This window comes from Tricharina praecox (assembly GCF_024521635.1).
Source record: "Tricharina praecox strain CBS 144465 chromosome Unknown BZA05scaffold_14, whole genome shotgun sequence".
NCBI lineage: Eukaryota > Fungi > Ascomycota > Pezizomycetes > Pezizales > Pyronemataceae > Tricharina > Tricharina praecox.
Window position 1 is genome coordinate 624676 of NW_026250416.1, and position 18829 is coordinate 643504.

Consider the following 18829-nt stretch of genomic DNA (forward strand, 5'->3'; position numbering starts at 1 on the left):
GTTCGGTTCGGTGAGGGGTGACTGCTACATACCTCCTCCCTAGTAGACTTGGATTGAGTCAACAAGTCACGGGTGGGTGGGTGGTGTCTGTCTCTCCTCTCTTCTCTTTCGGCCTCGAATCGCCCATTCAACGAGGGTTGTTTCCCAGTTCCCGAATCACCGCCCTTCCTTCGCTGCCTCGCTGCTGCGCTGCGGCCAGCTGGTGAGTGGTGAGTAGTGAGGGGCCAACTTCCAAGGCACAGACCCGCCGCCTGCCGCCGGCTGAATCCCATACATCCTACATACATGATAGATGATAGGATCCGCAGTCGCCCCGCAATGCAATTAATCGAAACATGTTACATCAGGCAAAACACTGGGCTGCGCATGTGGAGTAGGCATGTGCAAAACGGAGATGGACTGTGCGTAGAGTACCTGGAGTGCATAACTACCTTGCAGCCGAGGTCCGTGTCTCTGTCTCAGCCACACCTCTGCCACCATGCATAGGGCAGCCCAGTCCAGCCCAGCCTCGCACGCTCAGCCACGCGCAAGGAACGCGCAAGGAATGAAACAAACTCCGGCTCAGGGTAGTTACTATACTCCAGATGCAACCATAGATGATGTTAGATCTACCAGTCCCCTACCCAGCCAGATCTCGCCGAACTCCCTGCTCCCTGCTCCGTAACTCCGGTCGCGGCTCCAGTTGCCCCGGTTTCAACTTTCTCTTTGGCTCTGGGCTGTGCTGGGCTGTGGGCGGTGGGCTGTTTTCGTCTCCGATACCTACTCTACCCAGAGTAGAGTACTCTAGATACTCTATCCGAGGTGTCACTGACTGACCGGCCGAACCGTGAACGAGCGAGGCACCTGGCACGCAGGCACGCAGATAGAGTGCGGAACGTACGTACGTAGGGTCGGTACGTACTCATGTAGGTACAAAGTGGTGAGACTCGAGACTTGAGGGGATGGGATTCGTTCGTTCGTTTGTTCGTACTCTAAATAAGGGCCCGTTTGGAACTTTGGATAGGCTCACTTCACTTTTCAGGTCCAGTTTTAGAGCCAGATCCAGTCCCCTAGGGCCTACCGGGACACCGAATAGGTACGGTCGAGTTTCGGTTTCAGCTTCTGTTACCGGAAAACATTGAGGTGGATAGAGGGTTGTGTTTGGCAGTTCTCAGTATAGGTGCCTACTCAGCCACAACTTAAGTCTGAATAGGTAATAGGCTTCACCAGAACTTTAATAGTAGACACCTTTTTTCTCTTCCCCGTGCACGGGCCTCAGTGAAGACACCAGACCAGCTCCAGCCCATGGTTGAAGTTAAAATGCGGTGTGGTGAAGAAACTGACCTCTACTCCAGACTCCATGTAGAGGTCAGTTCCCGTTTCATCGCCGGAGCCGCACAGTTTCAGAGCTTCAGTTTTTTCCCCGAAGCTTTTGTGTTATCCAAACGGGCCCTAAATGGGTGGACGGATCCCGTGAAACGTGTAGGATTTGAATCAAAACGATTGGTTGAGCTCCAGAGTCCAGAGTCCATCCGACTCAGCATGTGCTCAAAGCCTCGAATAGGTGCTCGAAGGATCTATAAATTCCATCGCGCATACCAGCCTACCACTGACCAGCCATCACGTTCACCTCGACCTTCCCATCTCGCCCGAAGCAGCCATGCAGCCCGTGATGACGCCCGCCGCCCGATTCCGAGCGAGCTGTGGGTTATGTATGTCTGTAGTTATTTGAGGGAGATGACAGGGCATATTCGTGACGTCGCGTTGATTACTCTGGCTGGCGATCCTGTCCCTGCCTGCTGTCTCTGCCTGCTTTCCGCTGTCCCTGCTTTCCGCTGTCCCTGCTTTCCGCTGTCCCTGCTTTAAAATAAAAAAAACAAGGCGAGCCACCGAAGGCTCGAACTGGCTTGTCGCGTCGGAGCGGATGGGAGAGGATGCAGAGGAGAGGAAGCGGATTTGGTTCGCCTCCTGCTTTCGACTCCCTTCCCTTCACTTCCCCGCCGATCGCTACCCGCGATCACAGCCGTTGCATGCCGCGACGAGCCCCCTGTGTATGCAGGGCTTACATAGGAAGAGAAGCCGGAGGGGAAGGGGAAGGGAAGGGGAAGGGGAAGGGGAGGGGGAAAGGGCGCTATTCTTATCCCCCGGTTATGTACTCTTGTGGGTAGGTTTGGGGCCTGGCATGCTCAATACGGAGAACCCGGGGCAAACACATCACACATGGCTTCAGAATAGTGCAGTAAAGTGTGATGAAGTGTAGTGTATGTAGAGAGCACTTCCCATCCCTCGACGTGGATACCGGTACTCTGCATAGAGTACCTGTGTACTTGGCCATCTACCCTCGGGAGATGGAACTGTTGAGCTGATGGCACACACACATCCTACCTACACACCTGCATACATATGCGGAGAACTGCCGTTCGTTCGTTTCGAGGAGTTCAGTTCAGCGCGGCTCACCACTTCTCCAGAGCCAGAGCAGAGCTGAGAACGAGGCTCACATACATACTATTTTCCAGTCGTGTTTCCGCAGTGTTTCGTGTTGATGAAATTTCTTCATCGATCGCCTCGGCGGCGACGAATCATCATGGCGGACGCACACATACTCTACATATACATGCATAGCAGGGGGTGGGCAGTTTTTCCGGCGTCGCTCGTTCGCTCGAATTCCAGAGCGGACGAGGTTCTTCTCGATTTCTCCCGAGTCCCTACTACAGCGCGCGCCACACTCGACGTTTCCTTTCCGTATGCGTGCACGGGATGCGACATCGGGTGTCTTGCGTGTTTTGCGTGCTGTGTGTTTTACGTGAGTTCTGGGCGACACGAGGAGAGAGGCAAAACGCGGAGACGCACGGATAGATAGCATACGCGGAGTGTTGCGTGGAAGCGAGGGGGATCTGGCGGGAATAGGATCTGGTCAGAGGCGACGGTGTGGCGGTGCAGCGACGAGCGAGGCGGCGAGACAAGTGTTTCCGCCAGCCGGGTGATGGATGGAGTGGCAGTGCACGTGTGGCGCTACTGCAGCGTTGAGAGAGTGCGCAAGTGCCGCGTGCCATAGATGGTTAGAGAGTCACTAGTTCCGAGTAGAGTTCCTTCAACGCGAATCGCTCCGACAGACTCAAGCTCCACACTCTATCGCGCAGAGGTTCTCGATGCTTCTTCCTTCCCCTCCATCGGCTCTCTTTCCTTGCTCGATGCTCGCCTCCCCTCCACCGCTTCGCCTTCCTCGTTCGTCCCCGCCGTCTCCGCGTCGCCAGCGACATCTTGGTTCTCCACCGCAATCCACATCCCGTCGTCATCGGCCAAGCCCCGCCAAGCCCGCGCATCCCCGCCAGCAAACACCACGCCCGCGTTCTATTCTTGTCCGAGCCCCAACCTAACGACACCATCCGGCGAGCCATACGACAGCAACGCATCCCTTCCCCTCCTATCCTTCCCATCCTCGCACACACCATGCCGCATTCAACCACCACTCACCACCCCCCTCCGATGCAAAAATACTTCGCGCCCCGGCCCCGGCCAACCAGCGCGCGCCTTCCGAAAAACCAAGGCCTCTTTTACACGAGCGACGCAGCTGCCACCGGTGGTGCCCCACTATGGGAGTGGCCAGCGCTAGAGGTACTAAAGGAAAGCGCTTCCCCCGCCGCCGTCATGGTCACATCCCACAAACTCAACCCAACTTACAATCCATACTGGCCTCACAGTGGTCCAAAATCACCCGACTCCGCCACCACCACCGAATCCGACACCGAATCCGACGATCCCGAAGAGCAGAAGAACAAGAAGAGAAAGAATCTCGCTACCACCACCACCACCACCACCACAAACAACAATAGCAACAACAGCAACAATAGCAACAATAGCAACAATAGCAACAATAGCAACAATAGCAACAATAGCAACAATAGCAACAACAACAACAACAACAACAACCACAGCAAAATGCTTCTCGCCGCACCCCTCGCATACGCCGCACCAGCCGGCGCCACTGCGCGCCCGCGCCCACGGCCCAAGCTCTCTCTCCAGATCACACCACTAACCATCGCGACACCACCCACACCGACGAGCCGCACACCATTCTCCGCGCTCTCGCCGACCAGCCGCAACACACAAATGAACCGGCAAATCACGGCGCCGTCGTCAGCGTCCTCTGCGTCGAGCAGCTCGTCATCGGACGACTCTCCGGACTCGCCAGACATGAAAGACAAGCGTCGGCGCCGCCGCTACGTCAACAGCAAGAAGGCGATGTCACTGCACCAGCCGAGCACGCCCGCCGCAAGCTTTATGCCCGCGCGCCAGCCCGAGACCCGCGGACGCGAGCTGTGTCGCGAGCGCCACGTCGGCTTCTGCGATAACGTCGTCGTCCACTACCTCCCCGAGGAGGAGGAGGAGGAGCAGGACGACTACGAGAAGCCCACGGCTATGGAGCGCGCAAAGGAGCTCGATAGGCTTAAAGAGTGGGTCAAGGCTCATGGTGAGACTATGGGCGACGATGAGAGCTCCGAGTGGGTGCGGAAGCTGGTAGAGCTGGAGTTGGGCGAGATCGAGAGGGAGGAGGTCGCCGCTGCCCAATCGCCCGCCGCTGAGAAAAAGACGGAGAAGATCTGGTGCTTGGATACGGACGTGGTCGTCGCTACCCATACGCAGACGTTTACCGAAGTGGAGATCGAGATGACGGCTGTCGAGCTGTGCACAAGAAAGGACGAGACCACGTTTAGCGAGCAGAAGGCACTAGCACCCTTCGAGTGGTGTATGCCCCAGCCGGAAGACGAGAGCATGTCCGCCGAGAAGGATGAGGAGGACGAGGAGGAGGATGAGGACGAGGACGAGGACCAAGTCATGACCTACGAGAAGCGGTTCGTGTCGTCAGATGACGACGACGAGATGATGAGTCTCGCGCCATGGTAGTTGGTAGTAGATGGTCGTGTCGCGTCTGGTTGTCTGTCGTGTTTTCTTCATTTCTTCATTTCTTACATTTCTTACATTTCCTACATCATGTCACGGGCTGGGTCGGAGTTCTTACGGGTTTTTTTTTTGTACACTTTACTCTTCTTTTACTCTTTCATTTTCCGCTTCGGGATCTTTCTTTCCTTTCTTTTCTTTTTCTTTTCTGGCACTCGCTTCCTTCATACAGGGCTTCTTTTGGATACACCGGGCTACGACGTTTTTTTGGAATTGGAATTGGGAGGAGTTTTTGGGGGACAAAGGGATGGGATGGGACTTTTTTGGAGGGGGGGAGGGAGGGGGACAAAGGGATGGGATGGGACTTTTTTTGGAGGGGGGGGAGGGGGAAGGGGGAAGGTTCCGTGTGAATATTGGGTCTTTCGTTGAGGCTTGAGACGGCTTCTGGGTGTTACTTTTTTTCTTTTTTTTTCTTTGAAGATATGTCGTATGATGGCATGTATGTGTCGCTCGTTGGAACTTTGGTTACTTGGGTACATATGAGATGGATACAATGGATCGATGGATGGATACATTCAATACACGGAATCTGGGGATATTCACACTCATCTTCACTGTTACTTCCTATTCACACTCACTGGCACTGTTGCTTGGGGCTATTCACACTCATTGTTACTTGGTTCCCTCGAGTCCGAACGATCGTGAGCTCGAGCCAGTCAGATTGGCAAGCAAAACTGGCGAGAAGAGCTGAGCAATAGGCAGTAGGCAGGGCTGACAAGCGAAATGAGTACTGCTTGCTTACCGGTGCTTGGTACTTGCTTACTTGCTTACTTGCTTGGTTACCTGCTCGATTACTTGATTACCTGCACAACCGACGCGAACTTTCCACAGCTATCCACGCAGTGGGTTGATCCTCAGTACCTTGGGTGCCTAATGTGGGTAGGTAGGTAAGTGGGTATGCATGTCGTCATCGGTGGAGTGCTCCACTTCTCCACTTCTCCGCTTTCGAGACTCCGCTTTCTAGAGGACCGGAGGAGCAGAGGACCGGAGCAGGCAGTGAGCACGAGCATGAGCACGAGCACTCAGCAAGCACCTCCCCCCCCCCCCCCCCATGCTGCTAGTAGGTGTGTGTAAGTGTGTGTAAAGCAGGGCACGCAAGCACGCAGGTACGCCGAGGCGCGGGGGAAGGGGAGAGGGGGAGAGGGGGAGGGGAGAGTCAGGAGTCAGGAGAGAAGCGGGGGGGAGGGGAGAGGAGCAGGGGAAGGGGGGTTCCTGATCGGTGTTACCATACGGTATACCCTTTCTACGTCGCCCAGCTTTGGAGATCCTGTTTCTACATTGAAGCCTGCCATCCTCCCTTCTCGAGCAGAGCGAGCAAAGCAGAGCGAAGCAGAGCAGAGCAGAGCAGAGCGAGTAGAGCAGAGCGAGCAGATCAGAGCGAGCAGATCAGAGCAGCGCAGAGCGAGCAGATCAGAGCGAGCAGATCAGAGCAGCGCAGAGCGAGCAGATCAGAGCGAGCAGATCAGAGCAGCGCAGAGCGAGCAGATCAGAGCGAGCAGATCAGAGCAGCGCAGAGCGAGCAGATCAGAGCGAGCAGATCAGAGCAGCGCAGAGCGAGCAGATCAGAGCGAGCAGATCAGAGCAGCGCAGACCAGACCAGGCCAGCGCAGACCAGACCAGACCAGAGCATAGCAGAATAAAGTAGAGTAGAGTAGAGTAAGGCTAGACCAAAGCAGATGGCAGATGGCAGATCTAGAACACCCATTTACGTGCCCAGAGCAGCACCCAAAAACAGAACAATTCAACAACCTCACACGATCCCAGCTGGCGTTGCATCTCGTACATACTCTATGCATACCACCTCCGCTCGAGCAACGAGCAACGATCAACGAGCAGCAGCAGCAGCAGCATCGAGTAAATATTTGTTGCTCAGTTAATACCTGGAAGTCATATGTGTATCCACCCACTCCGGAGCGCACACGCAACACGCACACGCACAGTGCACATGCATCTGGCATATGGAATATGCCACCCCCTCTCCCCCCCCCCCCCCCCCTCTCTCCTCTCCGGGCACCCCCCTCGCCGGGCACTCCACACGTGCACCGCACCCTCGATTCGATGCATCCCCCCTCCCCATCGTCCCCCCATCCCCCCCGTCCCCACACCCACACTCCCACCCTCCCATCTCGCTCCCTGAAGAATACCGGTAAATAGTAGATACCTCCCTAGGTACCCGATATGTACCCTCTCGACCTCTGAGGAACAAAAACCAAGTAATCCAGTATGCATGCATACGGTATACTCTACGGTCATATATCGCGCTCCATCGTGTTTCAACTTTTCGGTTGGTTTTCTCGTGGGGGCTGGCGGGTAAATATAGTTACATATGCATGCACGCACGGATCGGGCGGCGGCGGTGGGTTTTCTCCGTGATCAGGTTCATGTACTCTAGGCATGGACTCGCCGGTCAATATGTTCAACTTAATACGGACTCTGGAGGATGCGGAATATTAATCGTGGCAGAGTTGCACTTCGAAGTTTGGGCCTTTGAAGTTTGGGCCTTTCGCTCGAGGAATCGAGGATGGGAAAGGGGGCACTGGGGCGGCTGTATACTCTATGTTGTATGGGAGTCTTCAGAGTATGTATGGGCTGGTTGTGCGAGGTTACAATTGCCCCCCCCGCCAAGACGGGGCTTGCCGGTGGATCAGGGCAGGGCATGAACGGGGGGGTGAGCGGGGGGATGGCTAGATGGTTGTTTGTTTGTTCAATGTTGGTTGCGGCTAGTTTTATCGGCAGATATTTCCTCTTCTCCGTCGGGGGATGGGGGCGTCGCGGGAGATCGATTGAATGGAAGTTAGGAGGGAGGGAGAATCGCGATTGAGCTTTACCCTTGCGTTGCGTTGCAAACTTGCTTGGCTTGGAACTTTGGAGCGGAGAGTCGAGATGAGATGAGGATCAATAAGATCTCGCAGAGTCGGAGGACGTCCGCTGCTGGCTGGCTGGATTTGGCGCGGGCGCGGGCACGTGGGCTGAACTGCGCTTAAGAGTCAATGCGCTCATTGCACTGCACGGCACTGCACGCGCCGCGAAGAGGCCGAGGCTGGCTGGAAAATCAAGATTGAACGGAAAGATCGCGGACGGCTGGCTGGTTCTGGATCGTGTTGCCTTGTACTATAGCCCCCCTGCCGAGCGAGTTCTAGGTAGGCATGTAGATTACAGCATCAGTTGTTTTGGTCTTCTACGGTTGACTTCCTTTAACCTTACAGTTTCTGCGTACCTACCTGTCGTAAGATGACCTGATTCCTATCAACGGCTTGACCACCTAGGGTTGATAAAAGCGTATTCATAAAAGGTCACCCGCTACGCCTACTGCTCTTGGAAGTTGGCCGCGAGAAACTGAGGCGTTGAAGTGTGAATGGCCCTGTGCAGAGCGGGCAGAAAAGGCTGGGCTACCTATTCAGGTTCGCAATAGTCTAGAATGATTGTATGCAAAACAAATGAATCTGAGACTATCGGAGTCGCGAAACAAAACAAAACGAATCTACTATAGATAATCACTCGACGAAGGCTGAGGGGCTTTGGCAGGAGGCCTATGATACGGAATCATATGCACATCCATCGCCTGAGTATTGGAAGCAGCCATTGAAACACGTGAAGGAAACGTCAATTATTGATTGAAGAAAGATCTGGCCTCGGTAGTGCAGAACGGGTCATGAATCATGATCGATGATTTACTCATTTCAGCGCCCGAAGAACTTGGATGACTACAGACGTGCGGCAGACAATCCCCCACCCTTCTTTCTCAAGGCTCTCCGCCCTCACATCCTCCAATTCATCGGTTCCCTCTCACTTCCCCGTTTGTTCAAACATTATGACAAGTTCCGAGTTGGCCCTTTCTCGCGCATAATCCATTAGCCCCATCCCTCCACATCCCTCCGCATCCCTCCGTATCGCTCCGTATTCTATCGTCCGGGGTACTACTCACAGTCTTGAAGCACAAGCAACCCTCGCCGCACGTATCCGGAACGGCAGTCCAGTCGCATCCACCGCCGCACACGGCGTCCTGGCGCTTCTCGAGTCCGGGAACGGGAACACCAGCGGCCGGGGCGGCGAGCACGCCGGAGCTGGTGATGGCCAGGATCGTGAGGATGAGGGTGGGGAACTGCATAGTTTCTTGGTTGTTGCGGGTGGGTTGTGTTGGACTGTTGGATTGTTGGTGGATGGTTGAATTGGATGGAATAGGAGGAGGGCGGTGGGTTTTATATAACTATAGCATTGCAGCGGAGTTTGAGTTTCTACATTGGAGTGGAATATTAATCGATACCCATTTGTGTTTTTGTTTAATCATCATTGCATTCGACCTTTAATTTGATATCTATGGACCATGGAATGTATCCACCTGTGTCTCAGTATGACGAGTGATATTTCGCTGCTGCCGGATGGGTCCGGATGCCCATTGCTCACCACGGCGACGGGTAGGCACGGAAATCTGCTAAGTTCGAATGCTATGATGATTAAACAAAACAAACAAACGGTGGGCACGGAATTGAACTGCGTTACCAGCGCATCCGCGCAGCCAATCAAACCGTCTGCGTGAGTGGCAATACCTACCATTGATGATTATGTCACGGCCGATTACTATACCACCCACGGGTAATCACCAGCGCCGAAGTTTCTTCAGCGATCACTCGCGATTTCTGATTATCCGTCATCCAACGAACATAGTATCTCCTTGTTTTATTTTATTTTATATGTCAAGCATGCTATCATTGATACATATATACACCGGGTGTCTACACCAGTGCAGCAACCCACGCACCCGCCGCACCCGCATCCTCATCGTACGTCAAGTGTCCGGCAATGGGCAGCGGCAGCCCATCGCAGATGGGGTCGTCGTCGTTGCAGAACGTGCGAACGTTGTTGTTCAAAGTTCCGGGGAAGGCATCACCCTAGATAGCACAGTCAGTATCTCGGAGGGGAGATGGGGGGGGGGGGGGGGGGCAGGGGCTACTCACGTCGTATGGATCACCGAACAGCACGATCCCAGCAATCTTCGAGTACAGAGCAGTGGGCAGCTTTGCGGCCGCCTTGTGCGTAACCTGTGCGCCCTGGCTGTAGCCGCCCCAGATGATCTGTGCGCTGGGACACTGCGTCGCCGCCTTCTGCGTCAGTGCCACCATGCTCTCGGCACCCTCTTCAGAGCCGCCGGCGAGGTAGCCGATCTTGTGGATGTTAGCTGGGATCGCATGGGACGGGACGGGACGACCCGGGGAGGCCGGGGGTACGTACCACGAGCGCAGGGTACGGAAGTACTCCCTGGACGATCACGCGGCCGGGCTCGGCGGCGGATACGGCATCCACGAATGCCGGGCCGACTCCGGTTCCGAGGTTTCCGCTTCCTGTTTGGTGAGAGAGATCCATCAGCATGGACGGAGAAAGGGAGAGAGGGAACAGATGTATATGGGAACAAACCATAAGTGCCGCGGGCGAAGATGACGATGATGTCGTCACACTTGCCCTCGTTGAGGTCGTTGCGGGTGTCGCCAGAAGCGCGAGCCGCCAGGGCAGGCGCAGCGGCGGCGTCCTGGAATGCCTTGTCGATGCGGTTGTAGATGGCTTGGTCGATGTCCACGGTCTGCACGATGTGGTCGGCCTCTCCCCGGCGGTTGATGGTCACCGGAGAGGCAAGTGCCGCGCCGGCAAGGAAGGGGAGGAGGAAGGCGGTGAAATGCATCTTTGCTGAGGAGGACTGATTGGGCTGTGGGCTGAAGTGCTCGACCTGGATGGAATTGCGATGTCGATGGCGATGCGAATGGCTTTCTCTCCAGTGCAGAGGCCCGAGGGGGGATTTATACTCGCTCTTCGATGTGGAATCAATGCGACGAGTCCCACCATCTCCAGTATGTAGGCTCTATCCACTCACCCGAAGAGCTGTTTTTTCTCCACAACGGCAGTTTCCGCGGTCGGGTGTTTCCCCAGCCGTCCACGTAACGCAACGATGGCGCAGCCCACTGTGCACACAGGTACATCATTCCTGTCATGAGGTCGAAATTCGACGATGGAGGAGCACGCATAAAGTGTAGCCTGTAGGCATCCGGGCGTGCGGGCCCTGCCGTTGACTAGCAGCCCAAGAGTAGCACTATGGATATTCTAGCATACTCCACAACTCCACAAGCGCTATGTAGAGTAGAGTACCTGCAGTCTGTTTCTTCGCTAACGCAACGTGTTACGCGATTCGGCCATGCTCTGTGTAGCACGGCTTGTCTCCTACCCCGGATTCAAAACGCCTTTCGGGAAGTTGCGAGCAGTTCTCCAGGGATCGTTTCGCCATGTGAAGCCGAGGATGCGGGGGGATACCATCGGAGAGTCTTCCGATTCCTATCAGGACCGCAGGAGAGCAATATCGGAACGGTTCATACAGTGTACCCCACAATCGTTTAAATCCGGGGAAATCTGGAATGCGTGGGGAAATCGAGAAGGGAGCCTGATGGAGCAAGCTATTTGTGACATCGTAAATCACTCGTGCCAGGGGAAGCTTGTCCCTTCCCCCTGTAATTTTCCCCATGTAACTATCTTGTACCCCGCAAACCACCCGGGAACTCCGGCGGTGAAGGGGCTAGGCAGCCTTTGTTGCTGAATACTACTATATTTCGATGCCGCTTGTAACTTGAAAGCTGTCATGATTCCGCTTGCTGAGGAATCCACCGGACAAGCGGACAACCCCGGTCCCTGGTAGCTGCCCTCAGTTCACCGTGAGGGTTTTCAGATATCGGACCTGCTTCCGAGATCGACGAGCAAGACATCTGACACGATGCGTGTATATTAAGAGTTCACTTGGCAAACCTATATGAGATGGTTTATGAGAACAAAGGCTTCAAGATACCTCTGTTTGTTTGTTTGGGCTGTGTACTCTATTCTTCTTCCTGAGCGGTGAGAGACCTCTGCCTTTCCGGTGTCCCTGACGCCTGTACTTTTAAAGTGACGATCTCTGTTGAGAACATGCCTATCGAGTACCTAGGCAGGACTTGGCGAAGTCCGAGCTCAACTTACAACTCGCGAATAGGCATCTGGTCCGGAAGGGACTGCCGTCGACTCCCTAGCAGCAGATAGTGCCTAAGTATGAGCCGTCCCTTCCCAAAACCATGAAGTAAACTACCTGGGTATACAAACGGAATTCCGCTGATGGCTCTGAAAAAAAAACATCGAGATGTTAGTCTGAGATCCAGCCAGCTCTGTGAGTTCGCCTTTCAAAAGGGTTGAGAATCTGCCTGTAAACAGTTTCCAACCAGCGGCGCGGTGAAGACCGTACGTACCGCGGCCGACGCGAGTCGTGCATATGGATTTCTGCATCTTCAGCTCACACATAAAACGGAACTTCCCGCACCGAGATACTCGGGGTGGGACGAGCATCAGACACGGTCGTGAATCGTTGCATCTGATGGAGTGAGGTTGGTTGGTTGTGTAGCGGTTGCCCCCACGGACTCGCGTGCCTACACAGCCTACAGGAACCCGAGGTATGAAGTGATAGCCGCGCCGCGAAAGCGCCACAGCCGCACCATCCAATGAAATGACTGTAGAGTAAACGAGTCGACCGCCATGGAACCTCACTTAAGGATGTGTCAATCCTCTAACCCTTGCATGCCTGGCGGTAGTTGCCATCGTATCCTCAAAGCTAGCGGACAACGTCTCGTACATAGACTTCTTGTGCCATACTTCCTCATGGACTCGTCTCTTCGCCGCTGATAAAGCGGGCATTTACCTACCTAGCGGCCGCCTAGATAGTATGTAGCAGTTGGCAACCGCACCGGTCAGAGCTGCGCATAGCCGTTGCCAGTAACCACACCGGCTTCCCGTGCCGCATCTAACTACCTAGTTAAGCCTCATCACTATCTCTCGGATGTTTGTACACCGGTGCTCGAACCCTTTCCTTTCCTCTTCCACCGCCGTTCTGGACGTCACACCGGACACTTCCTCGCGTACGAGAGACGAGAGAGACGAGAGAGACGGAAGAGACGGAAGAGACGGGATCATGGGAGAGATGGGAAAGCCGAGATATCCGGGCACCCTCCGTAAGCCTCGAAACCATAGAAACCCTCAGCGAAGAAAGAATCATGGATATAGGAGAAGGATTGTATCCGTTGAGGAGCACCCAGAAAGGACCATACAGAAAATCAATCCAATCCGCCGCCTTTAGCTACCTATAGTACTATGTTCTAGGCTGTTAATGGTGTTTAGGGTATCCCAAAGCCCTGGGCCGAGCACTCTTGCCCGTCTCCGTGGTCTTCGCCAGCAGCGTCCATCACCCCCGGTCGATGTATGTATGTCGCAATAACCCAGGGTATTTATGGGCTTGTTAGCTGGTATGTTAAGCGCCACACTGCGTGGGACTGGCATCACGTCAAGCAGCTTGTTTAGGCGCTTAATATCTGGTAAATTAATCTCCTTGAGTTTCGATTTATACTATTGCGCTTTCCGGAACCTTTCCTGGGTGATGGTGTGGATAATTCTTATATTAAACTACCTATATCCTGAATCAATAATGGTATTCCATATAGGTATATCGGAGTACCTAGGTCGTGAATCAGCGTAGGTATCTCGAGTGATGATTGTGGTAGATCGCCTTGTCTCACCTCCAACCAACCCGCAGAAGGTATATGGTGACGGTTAGCTTCTTGGCCCACCTCTTTCTCACGATGATGAGAGATGAAAGTATATAAAGTGCCCAACTTATTATTCGCGTGGACAGGCGGTTCCCGATCATACATAATTAACGTACATACAATTCCAAGCAAAGCAACCCAAACGCCAAAACGCCGTTACCCCCAGTCCCGTCCAGTCCATTCCAGTCCAGTCATTACCTCGCCCCATCAGACAATATCACCCGCATCCGCCGCCGTTGAAGATTTATTCGGCGCGGTATGTACCGTCCACACATCGCCATCCGGCTCGCACTCGTCCCCGATCTCGTCCGCGGAATTTCGCGTGCGCCCGGTGCGCACCTTCCTGCCCTGCCAGTCGCTCCCACCGATTGTCTCGACTCCCGTAGCCGTGCCGGGATGGCTCGCGGCTCGCAGCCAGGGGCAGCGCTTCAGCAGCAGAGCGCGGAACGTCGGCAGACAGAAAGCGGTGACAGCAAAGTTCACCTCGAGCGTGGCCCAGACGTTGAGTTGGCCCAAGATTTCGAGCTGGCCGCTGCCGTTCGTGATCACCATGTACATCTCGCCAAAGCGCACGGCACACATGATTATCGACACGCTGCCTAGCCCGGCGACAATGAGTAGTGCCGCTTTGTCCCGTGCGGAGGCGAGCGGGAGTGATGAGATTATTATCAACGCCATTGTTAGGACTAGGGTGGGTGTTAGCGAGTGATGGATGGTGTGTGGAAGGCGGGAATGCACACCCAAAAGATCGGCGGATAGGTTCAGGACGGCTTGAATCGTGCTCACCGTCAGGGTCTGGAAGTGGATACATTGGGTTGTTGGATCTAGTGTCCTAAGAAATATTCAGCTATGGCCTCGTGATTTTTTGTGACGGAAAGGAAAAATGTATGTACATACCAGTTATTGCTGACGGGCCCACAGTAGCCAAACTGGAATCCTATGGCAGTGCCATACGATACAAAGGTATAAACGCAGACGGCAATGAATAGTATCTGTGCTTGGGTGGTGAGGATGCTTATGACGTTTCCGAAGTACGCTGCACGATATCGGTCAGCTTTGCGAATGGTCTTTGAGGGCAATTGCACGGATCGCGCACCCACCGAGGAAAGCCATCTTCAGCAGCCACAGCATCGTGGTGTAGATAACACTGGTAACGAAGAACCCCTGTTTCTCCACGGCCCGCGTTAGCAACCGGGCAGAAAACTCCCACGACAGAGGGATCATAGGTAGCCGACCTTCAGGGCACTCTCGGTCAGCAGCGCGGTCCGTAGCGCGAAATCATCATCCATCTGGAGTGTCTTCCTCACTCGCCTCTCCTCCACACACTCCCACCAGAGGATCCCGCCGCCGCTCACGAACAGCACCAGGAACGACATGATCGCGGTGGTGGTGATGCGCGAAGCCGTCGACGAGGGCCGTTTCCGCAGGATCCATTGCCGCCAGAGAACCATCGCCGGGGTGAAGACGGAGAAAACACTCAGGAGGCACATCAACTTGACACTGCGCATTGTGGCGAGCATTGGGTAGTTACCGTATCGAACTCAAGTCAAAGAGATGATCGATAAACTCGAACGTTGTCGGATTCCCCCACTCAGGTAAGGGGGTGGGGGGGATTTACATACGTCCTTGATATTGGCAATACACGTGGATCGGCTAGTTAGTGACGAGTGTGGATCCCGCGATATCTGTTTTGGTGATCTGCCCCGCGTCGCTTGCGGCGATCCTCAAGAATAATCATGAAGAGTACCATCTCTCCCGGGGCATCGTCGGTGAGTTCCGAGTAAAACATCCCCAACACACGGTCCTGACACCCAGAGGAGTCGTGCCATTGCGATTCGGAGAAACGCAAGAACACCGACTTCTGCTGACAGTTAACGGTTGTCCCATGGAAACGGAAACCACCACCTGACGGCGATGCAGTCTGATCTATGTACCGAACGGCTTTCTGTCCGTCCCGAATCACACAGATCATATCTAGATACATACGATCTCCACGTTCAGACGCCCCAAGACGTTTTTGTTACTGCCCGGCAGCCGGTAGTAATACTCTAGTCACGTTAATCCGATATTCCGCCGCTGCTGCCGCCGCTTGTTGAACCGATTGACTCGCCTACGTCTTGCACGTGACCGATCCTCTATAATCGTGGAGAATCGCGATCCACATGATCTCGGAACCACTGCTCTATTTTATACCATCGGAGATAGGATCATTAGATCATTCCGCGGAGTACAGGAAACCCATCGGAAACCTCGAGTAGAAGTTACAGCCGGAAATATAGTAGGCATCCGAGCGCCGGCGCCGCCTTCTCGGCGGGGACTACTCTATACAGGGTAGTGTAGTCCGAGAGCCCGAGACATGGCTTCGGAACTCTAGTGGATATATGTAGATAACGCAAGCCCTTTCCCTTAACCCGCGCATTTTGCCATCGTCTTACATGAGCTCGCGACCAAGGTAGGTTGTCCCGGGGAATCGGATTTACTATAGTTACTCAGCGGCTTAGTCGGCGGGACGCATCCAGGCCTGGAGCGGTGATGCTCCATGACCGTCAAGGACTAGGTAGGCTATCAAGGTCAGGATCAACAGGCGTCAAAGTTAAACATCAACAGGCAAGATGGCCGAGCGGTCTAAGGCGCCAGACTCAAGTTAAGTCTTCTATCAGCAAACTGGTAGAGTATTCTGGTCTCGAAAGAGGCGGGGGTTCGAATCCCCCTCTTGTCATCATCATTTTGTTTTTTTGTTCCTTTTTTTGTTCCTCCTCGAGAACGACGCCATGCTTAGCGTGGAAGTGACTTTTCTTCTTTTGAGGACCGCCAGCTGGGCGGGTTGGAGACTTCCAGATGAGCCGGCAAGTCGCGACTGCAGTCGACTGCCAAGACTGACAAGTACAGCGGGAAAAAATCATAAGGCGACATGAATCACAAGATAAAAAGCTCCAAGCCGCACACATTATTGGCAGTTGTAGTAGTTAAGGTAAGTATGGGTGTATGTAATAGGCGCACTGGATGAACACGACGCCGCCCCATTGCTCGTACTATATAGACGAAATTCAACACACGATAGTGGGAAAGGTTTTGCTTTCATATTTGGTGGGGTAAGTGTTGAGAAGAGTGTCATTTTTTTCTTCATTACCGGACAGCAGTCCAACACCATCTAGTAAATTGGCGGACGGGACGGACTACTTTTATCCCATCCTTCAAAAGGCAAGGACGGGACTCAGGACTGGACTGATCCCGTCAAGTCCGTCCGAACTTTGGAGAACACTGGAAGCAGGTCACTAGTCGACATCAAGAGGTGCCGGCGATATACATACCAACACAAGATATGCATAGTTAGATCACGAATCGAGAGTCGAGACGATATGAGGGCCACCCCACACGTAGCGCCAAAACGAAACCCTCCCCGTCAAAAAGTCAAAAACAAAAGAATGATGACAAGAGGGGGATTCGAACCCCCGCCTCTTTCGAGACCAGAATACTCTACCAGTTTGCTGATAGAAGACTTAACTTGAGTCTGGCGCCTTAGACCGCTCGGCCATCTTGCCTGTTGATGGTGTGGCTTGGCTGTAGCACTCTTGTGACCATACAAGAGTGTACTGGAATTTACCGTCGCTGCAACGGTAGTAGGAAGTTTAGACTTGGGCTTGGGCACATCATACATGCTGGACTGGACTGGGGGAATCGATGGAAGCATCTGCTTATGTCCCACGTAGAGACTACTAGTACCCGGGTATCAAAACTTCCACAGCCATACCACGCCTGTGCATCTACCTATACGACTTCCCGAATCCCCAGCCCAGCTAGCCATGTAAAAACCTAAGGAATGTGCCTATGTCCCAGCGGAGGCTGGAATCTCAAACACCAGGAAAGACTTATGTATGTAGCAATTCCCAGTGTTCTTCTACTCCACCACGGCTCTGCTTCCCGTCGAAAGTCCCGGCCAATCTGCAGCACAGTCAGCACTCATCTCTTCGCCGCACAATGATGGGGTGGGGGGGAGAAGACCCACAAAAAACAGTCCTGTCCTCATTCCTCCTGACCACCGTGACTCGATCACCTACTCTCACGACTACCTCCGCACCCGCATCCGCATCACCGCTACGTAAAAACGCATACCTCCCAAACACCGGCGAGTACTTCATCCCCTCATCGACCCTCCGATCTTTCATCAACTTCTTCAGCGGCTGCCTGTCGTTCTCCACATACCCCCCGGTGGCAAAATCAACATTGAGACTCGTGCACCGCGCACAGTTCGCGGTGCACACCAGCGTCACCGGCGCCGCCGGCTTCTCGCCGATCTCGAGTTCGGCCCAGTAATCCTCCTCCCACGCGTGCACCACCTCCTCGCCGCCATCCTCCCTCTCGCCGACATCGTCGTTGGCAGAGAGCACAATGTTCGGCCGGAACTTCCGCATATCCACCTTATCACCGGTGCGCTCGGAGACGGCGGCGAGTGAGGCTTCGGTAACGACCAGGAGCGGCGCGCAGTCCGCGAACGTGATCGCCGGGTCATTCTCCTTCTCCTTCTCCTCCTTCTCCGCGGGCGTTCCAAACCAGCCTGCCAAAAAACCCGACGACTGCGTGGGCGGTGGTGTTGTCGTCGGGGCAACATTCCCGAGCACCCTCCTGCTCGAGCCACCGAGGAACAGCAGTCGTGCCTCGAAGCCCAGATGCCTCGAGAAAAACGCGTCCGCATTACTACTCACCGCGAACCCTGCGCACGCCGAGTTATGCATGCGCACCTCCGTCTGCTCGCCGAGCGGCGGGACGAGCGGGAGGCGCAAGGAGTCTTGGGTGAGCGTGTGCGTGACCTCCAGCACTGCCGTGCCGTCGCCGGCGTCGGAGAGGGAGGAGGGGGGCATCGAGACGGAGAAGAGGCATAGCTGCGGGACCTCGCCGATGTGTAGCGGTGTGTGGTCGGGTGCGCGGATCAGGACGAAGGTTCGGTCGTGCGCGAGGCCGAGCGGTGTGAGCACGCTGGACGTGACGCGGATGGGCAGAAGGGACTTGATCGGGTGGATGTAGAGCGCGGAGATGTGCATCTTGAGATGTGAGCGACGCAGTGCGGCGCGGGGCTTGGTGCGGTGCGCTGCGTGCGCTGTGCGGGGGAGTGATAGCTGCTATCTAGGGTGAATCGGAGGTGAGGGAGTGAGGTTTGCATGTGACTGTAGGCACATAGTGTGGCCGAGTTGCATGCAGGGATCAAGGAATCGCGGAGAATTAGAGGTCACGTTCTATGGGCCCTGGAAGCTAGGTCTACATACAGAGGCTCGGCTGAGACGATGAGAATGGTT

General features: G+C 54.6%; 6 protein-coding genes and 2 non-coding genes across 8 annotated transcripts; 3 read left to right on the top strand and 5 right to left on the bottom strand.

The window, feature by feature from the left end:
- Positions 1–3066: 3066 nt before the first annotated feature.
- BZA05DRAFT_62644 (uncharacterized protein) lies at positions 3067–5008 on the top strand (the record flags this gene model as incomplete). The annotated part of the gene is made up of 1 exon (XM_051488504.1): positions 3067–5008. A coding segment is annotated over one exon (1818 nt), but the record flags the coding sequence as incomplete, so codon positions are not given.
- A 2287-nt stretch (positions 5009–7295) lies between these two features.
- On the top strand, positions 7296–7809 carry BZA05DRAFT_400147 (uncharacterized protein). Its single transcript, XM_051483865.1, has one exon. It carries the CDS (start codon positions 7460–7462, stop codon positions 7757–7759), a length of 300 nt encoding a protein of 99 aa, XP_051338957.1. The 5' UTR covers positions 7296–7459; the 3' UTR covers positions 7760–7809.
- Positions 7810–8598: 789 nt separating this feature from the next.
- On the bottom strand, positions 8599–9097 carry BZA05DRAFT_400149 (uncharacterized protein). The gene is made up of 2 exons (XM_051483866.1): positions 8864–9097; positions 8599–8770 (listed from the first exon to the last, which is right to left on the bottom strand). Exons 1-2 carry the CDS (start codon positions 9044–9046, stop codon positions 8741–8743), a joined length of 213 nt encoding a protein of 70 aa, XP_051338958.1. The 5' UTR covers positions 9047–9097; the 3' UTR covers positions 8599–8740.
- Positions 9098–9590: 493 nt separating this feature from the next.
- On the bottom strand, positions 9591–10688 carry BZA05DRAFT_62658 (cutinase). Its single transcript, XM_051488505.1, has 3 exons — positions 10168–10688; positions 9894–10100; positions 9591–9827 (listed from the first exon to the last, which is right to left on the bottom strand). The coding sequence occupies exons 1-3, from the start codon at positions 10351–10353 to the stop codon at positions 9672–9674; spliced, it is 549 nt and encodes a 182-aa protein (XP_051338959.1). The 5' UTR covers positions 10354–10688; the 3' UTR covers positions 9591–9671.
- A 3057-nt stretch (positions 10689–13745) lies between these two features.
- On the bottom strand, positions 13746–15046 carry BZA05DRAFT_419257 (uncharacterized protein; the record flags this gene model as incomplete). The annotated part of the gene is made up of 5 exons (XM_051485572.1): positions 13746–14224; positions 14279–14370; positions 14436–14574; positions 14639–14702; positions 14774–15046. The coding sequence occupies 5 exons, from the start codon at positions 15044–15046 to the stop codon at positions 13746–13748; spliced, it is 1047 nt and encodes a 348-aa protein (XP_051338960.1).
- A 1098-nt stretch (positions 15047–16144) lies between these two features.
- BZA05DRAFT_t196 lies at positions 16145–16257 on the top strand. The gene has a single exon. It is a non-coding gene; the product is annotated as a tRNA-Leu (tRNA).
- Positions 16258–16963: 706 nt separating this feature from the next.
- BZA05DRAFT_400152 (MOSC domain-containing protein) lies at positions 16964–18772 on the bottom strand. Its single transcript, XM_051483867.1, has 2 exons — positions 17545–18772; positions 16964–17480 (listed from the first exon to the last, which is right to left on the bottom strand). The coding sequence occupies exons 1-2, from the start codon at positions 18575–18577 to the stop codon at positions 17437–17439; spliced, it is 1077 nt and encodes a 358-aa protein (XP_051338961.1). The 5' UTR covers positions 18578–18772; the 3' UTR covers positions 16964–17436.
- BZA05DRAFT_t201 lies at positions 16968–17080 on the bottom strand. Its single transcript has one exon. It is a non-coding gene; the product is annotated as a tRNA-Leu (tRNA).
- Positions 18773–18829: the final 57 nt, after the last annotated feature.

Bases quoted from the DNA above. Each gene is read 5' to 3' on its own strand.
- BZA05DRAFT_400152 (XM_051483867.1), bottom strand. From the start codon at position 18,577: ATGCACATCTCCGCGCTCTACATCCACCCGATCAAGTCCCTTCTGCCC. The intron at 17,481-17,544 runs GTGGGTCTTCTC...ACTGTGCTGCAG, and splicing joins TGAGGACAGGACTGTTTTTT to ATTGGCCGGGACTTTCGACG.
- BZA05DRAFT_400149 (XM_051483866.1), bottom strand. From the start codon at position 9,046: ATGCAGTTCCCCACCCTCATCCTCACGATCCTGGCCATCACCAGCTCC. The intron at 8,771-8,863 runs GTGAGTAGTACC...TGCGCGAGAAAG, and splicing joins GTTGCTTGTGCTTCAAGACT to GGCCAACTCGGAACTTGTCA.
- BZA05DRAFT_62658 (XM_051488505.1), bottom strand. From the start codon at position 10,353: ATGGTTTGTTCCCATATACATCTGTTCCCTCTCTCCCTTTCTCCGTCC. The intron at 10,101-10,167 runs GTACGTACCCCC...AACATCCACAAG, and splicing joins TTCCGTACCCTGCGCTCGTG to ATCGGCTACCTCGCCGGCGG. The intron at 9,828-9,893 runs GTGAGTAGCCCC...TGTGCTATCTAG, and splicing joins TGTTCGGTGATCCATACGAC to GGTGATGCCTTCCCCGGAAC.
- BZA05DRAFT_400147 (XM_051483865.1), top strand. From the start codon at position 7,460: ATGGGAAAGGGGGCACTGGGGCGGCTGTATACTCTATGTTGTATGGGA.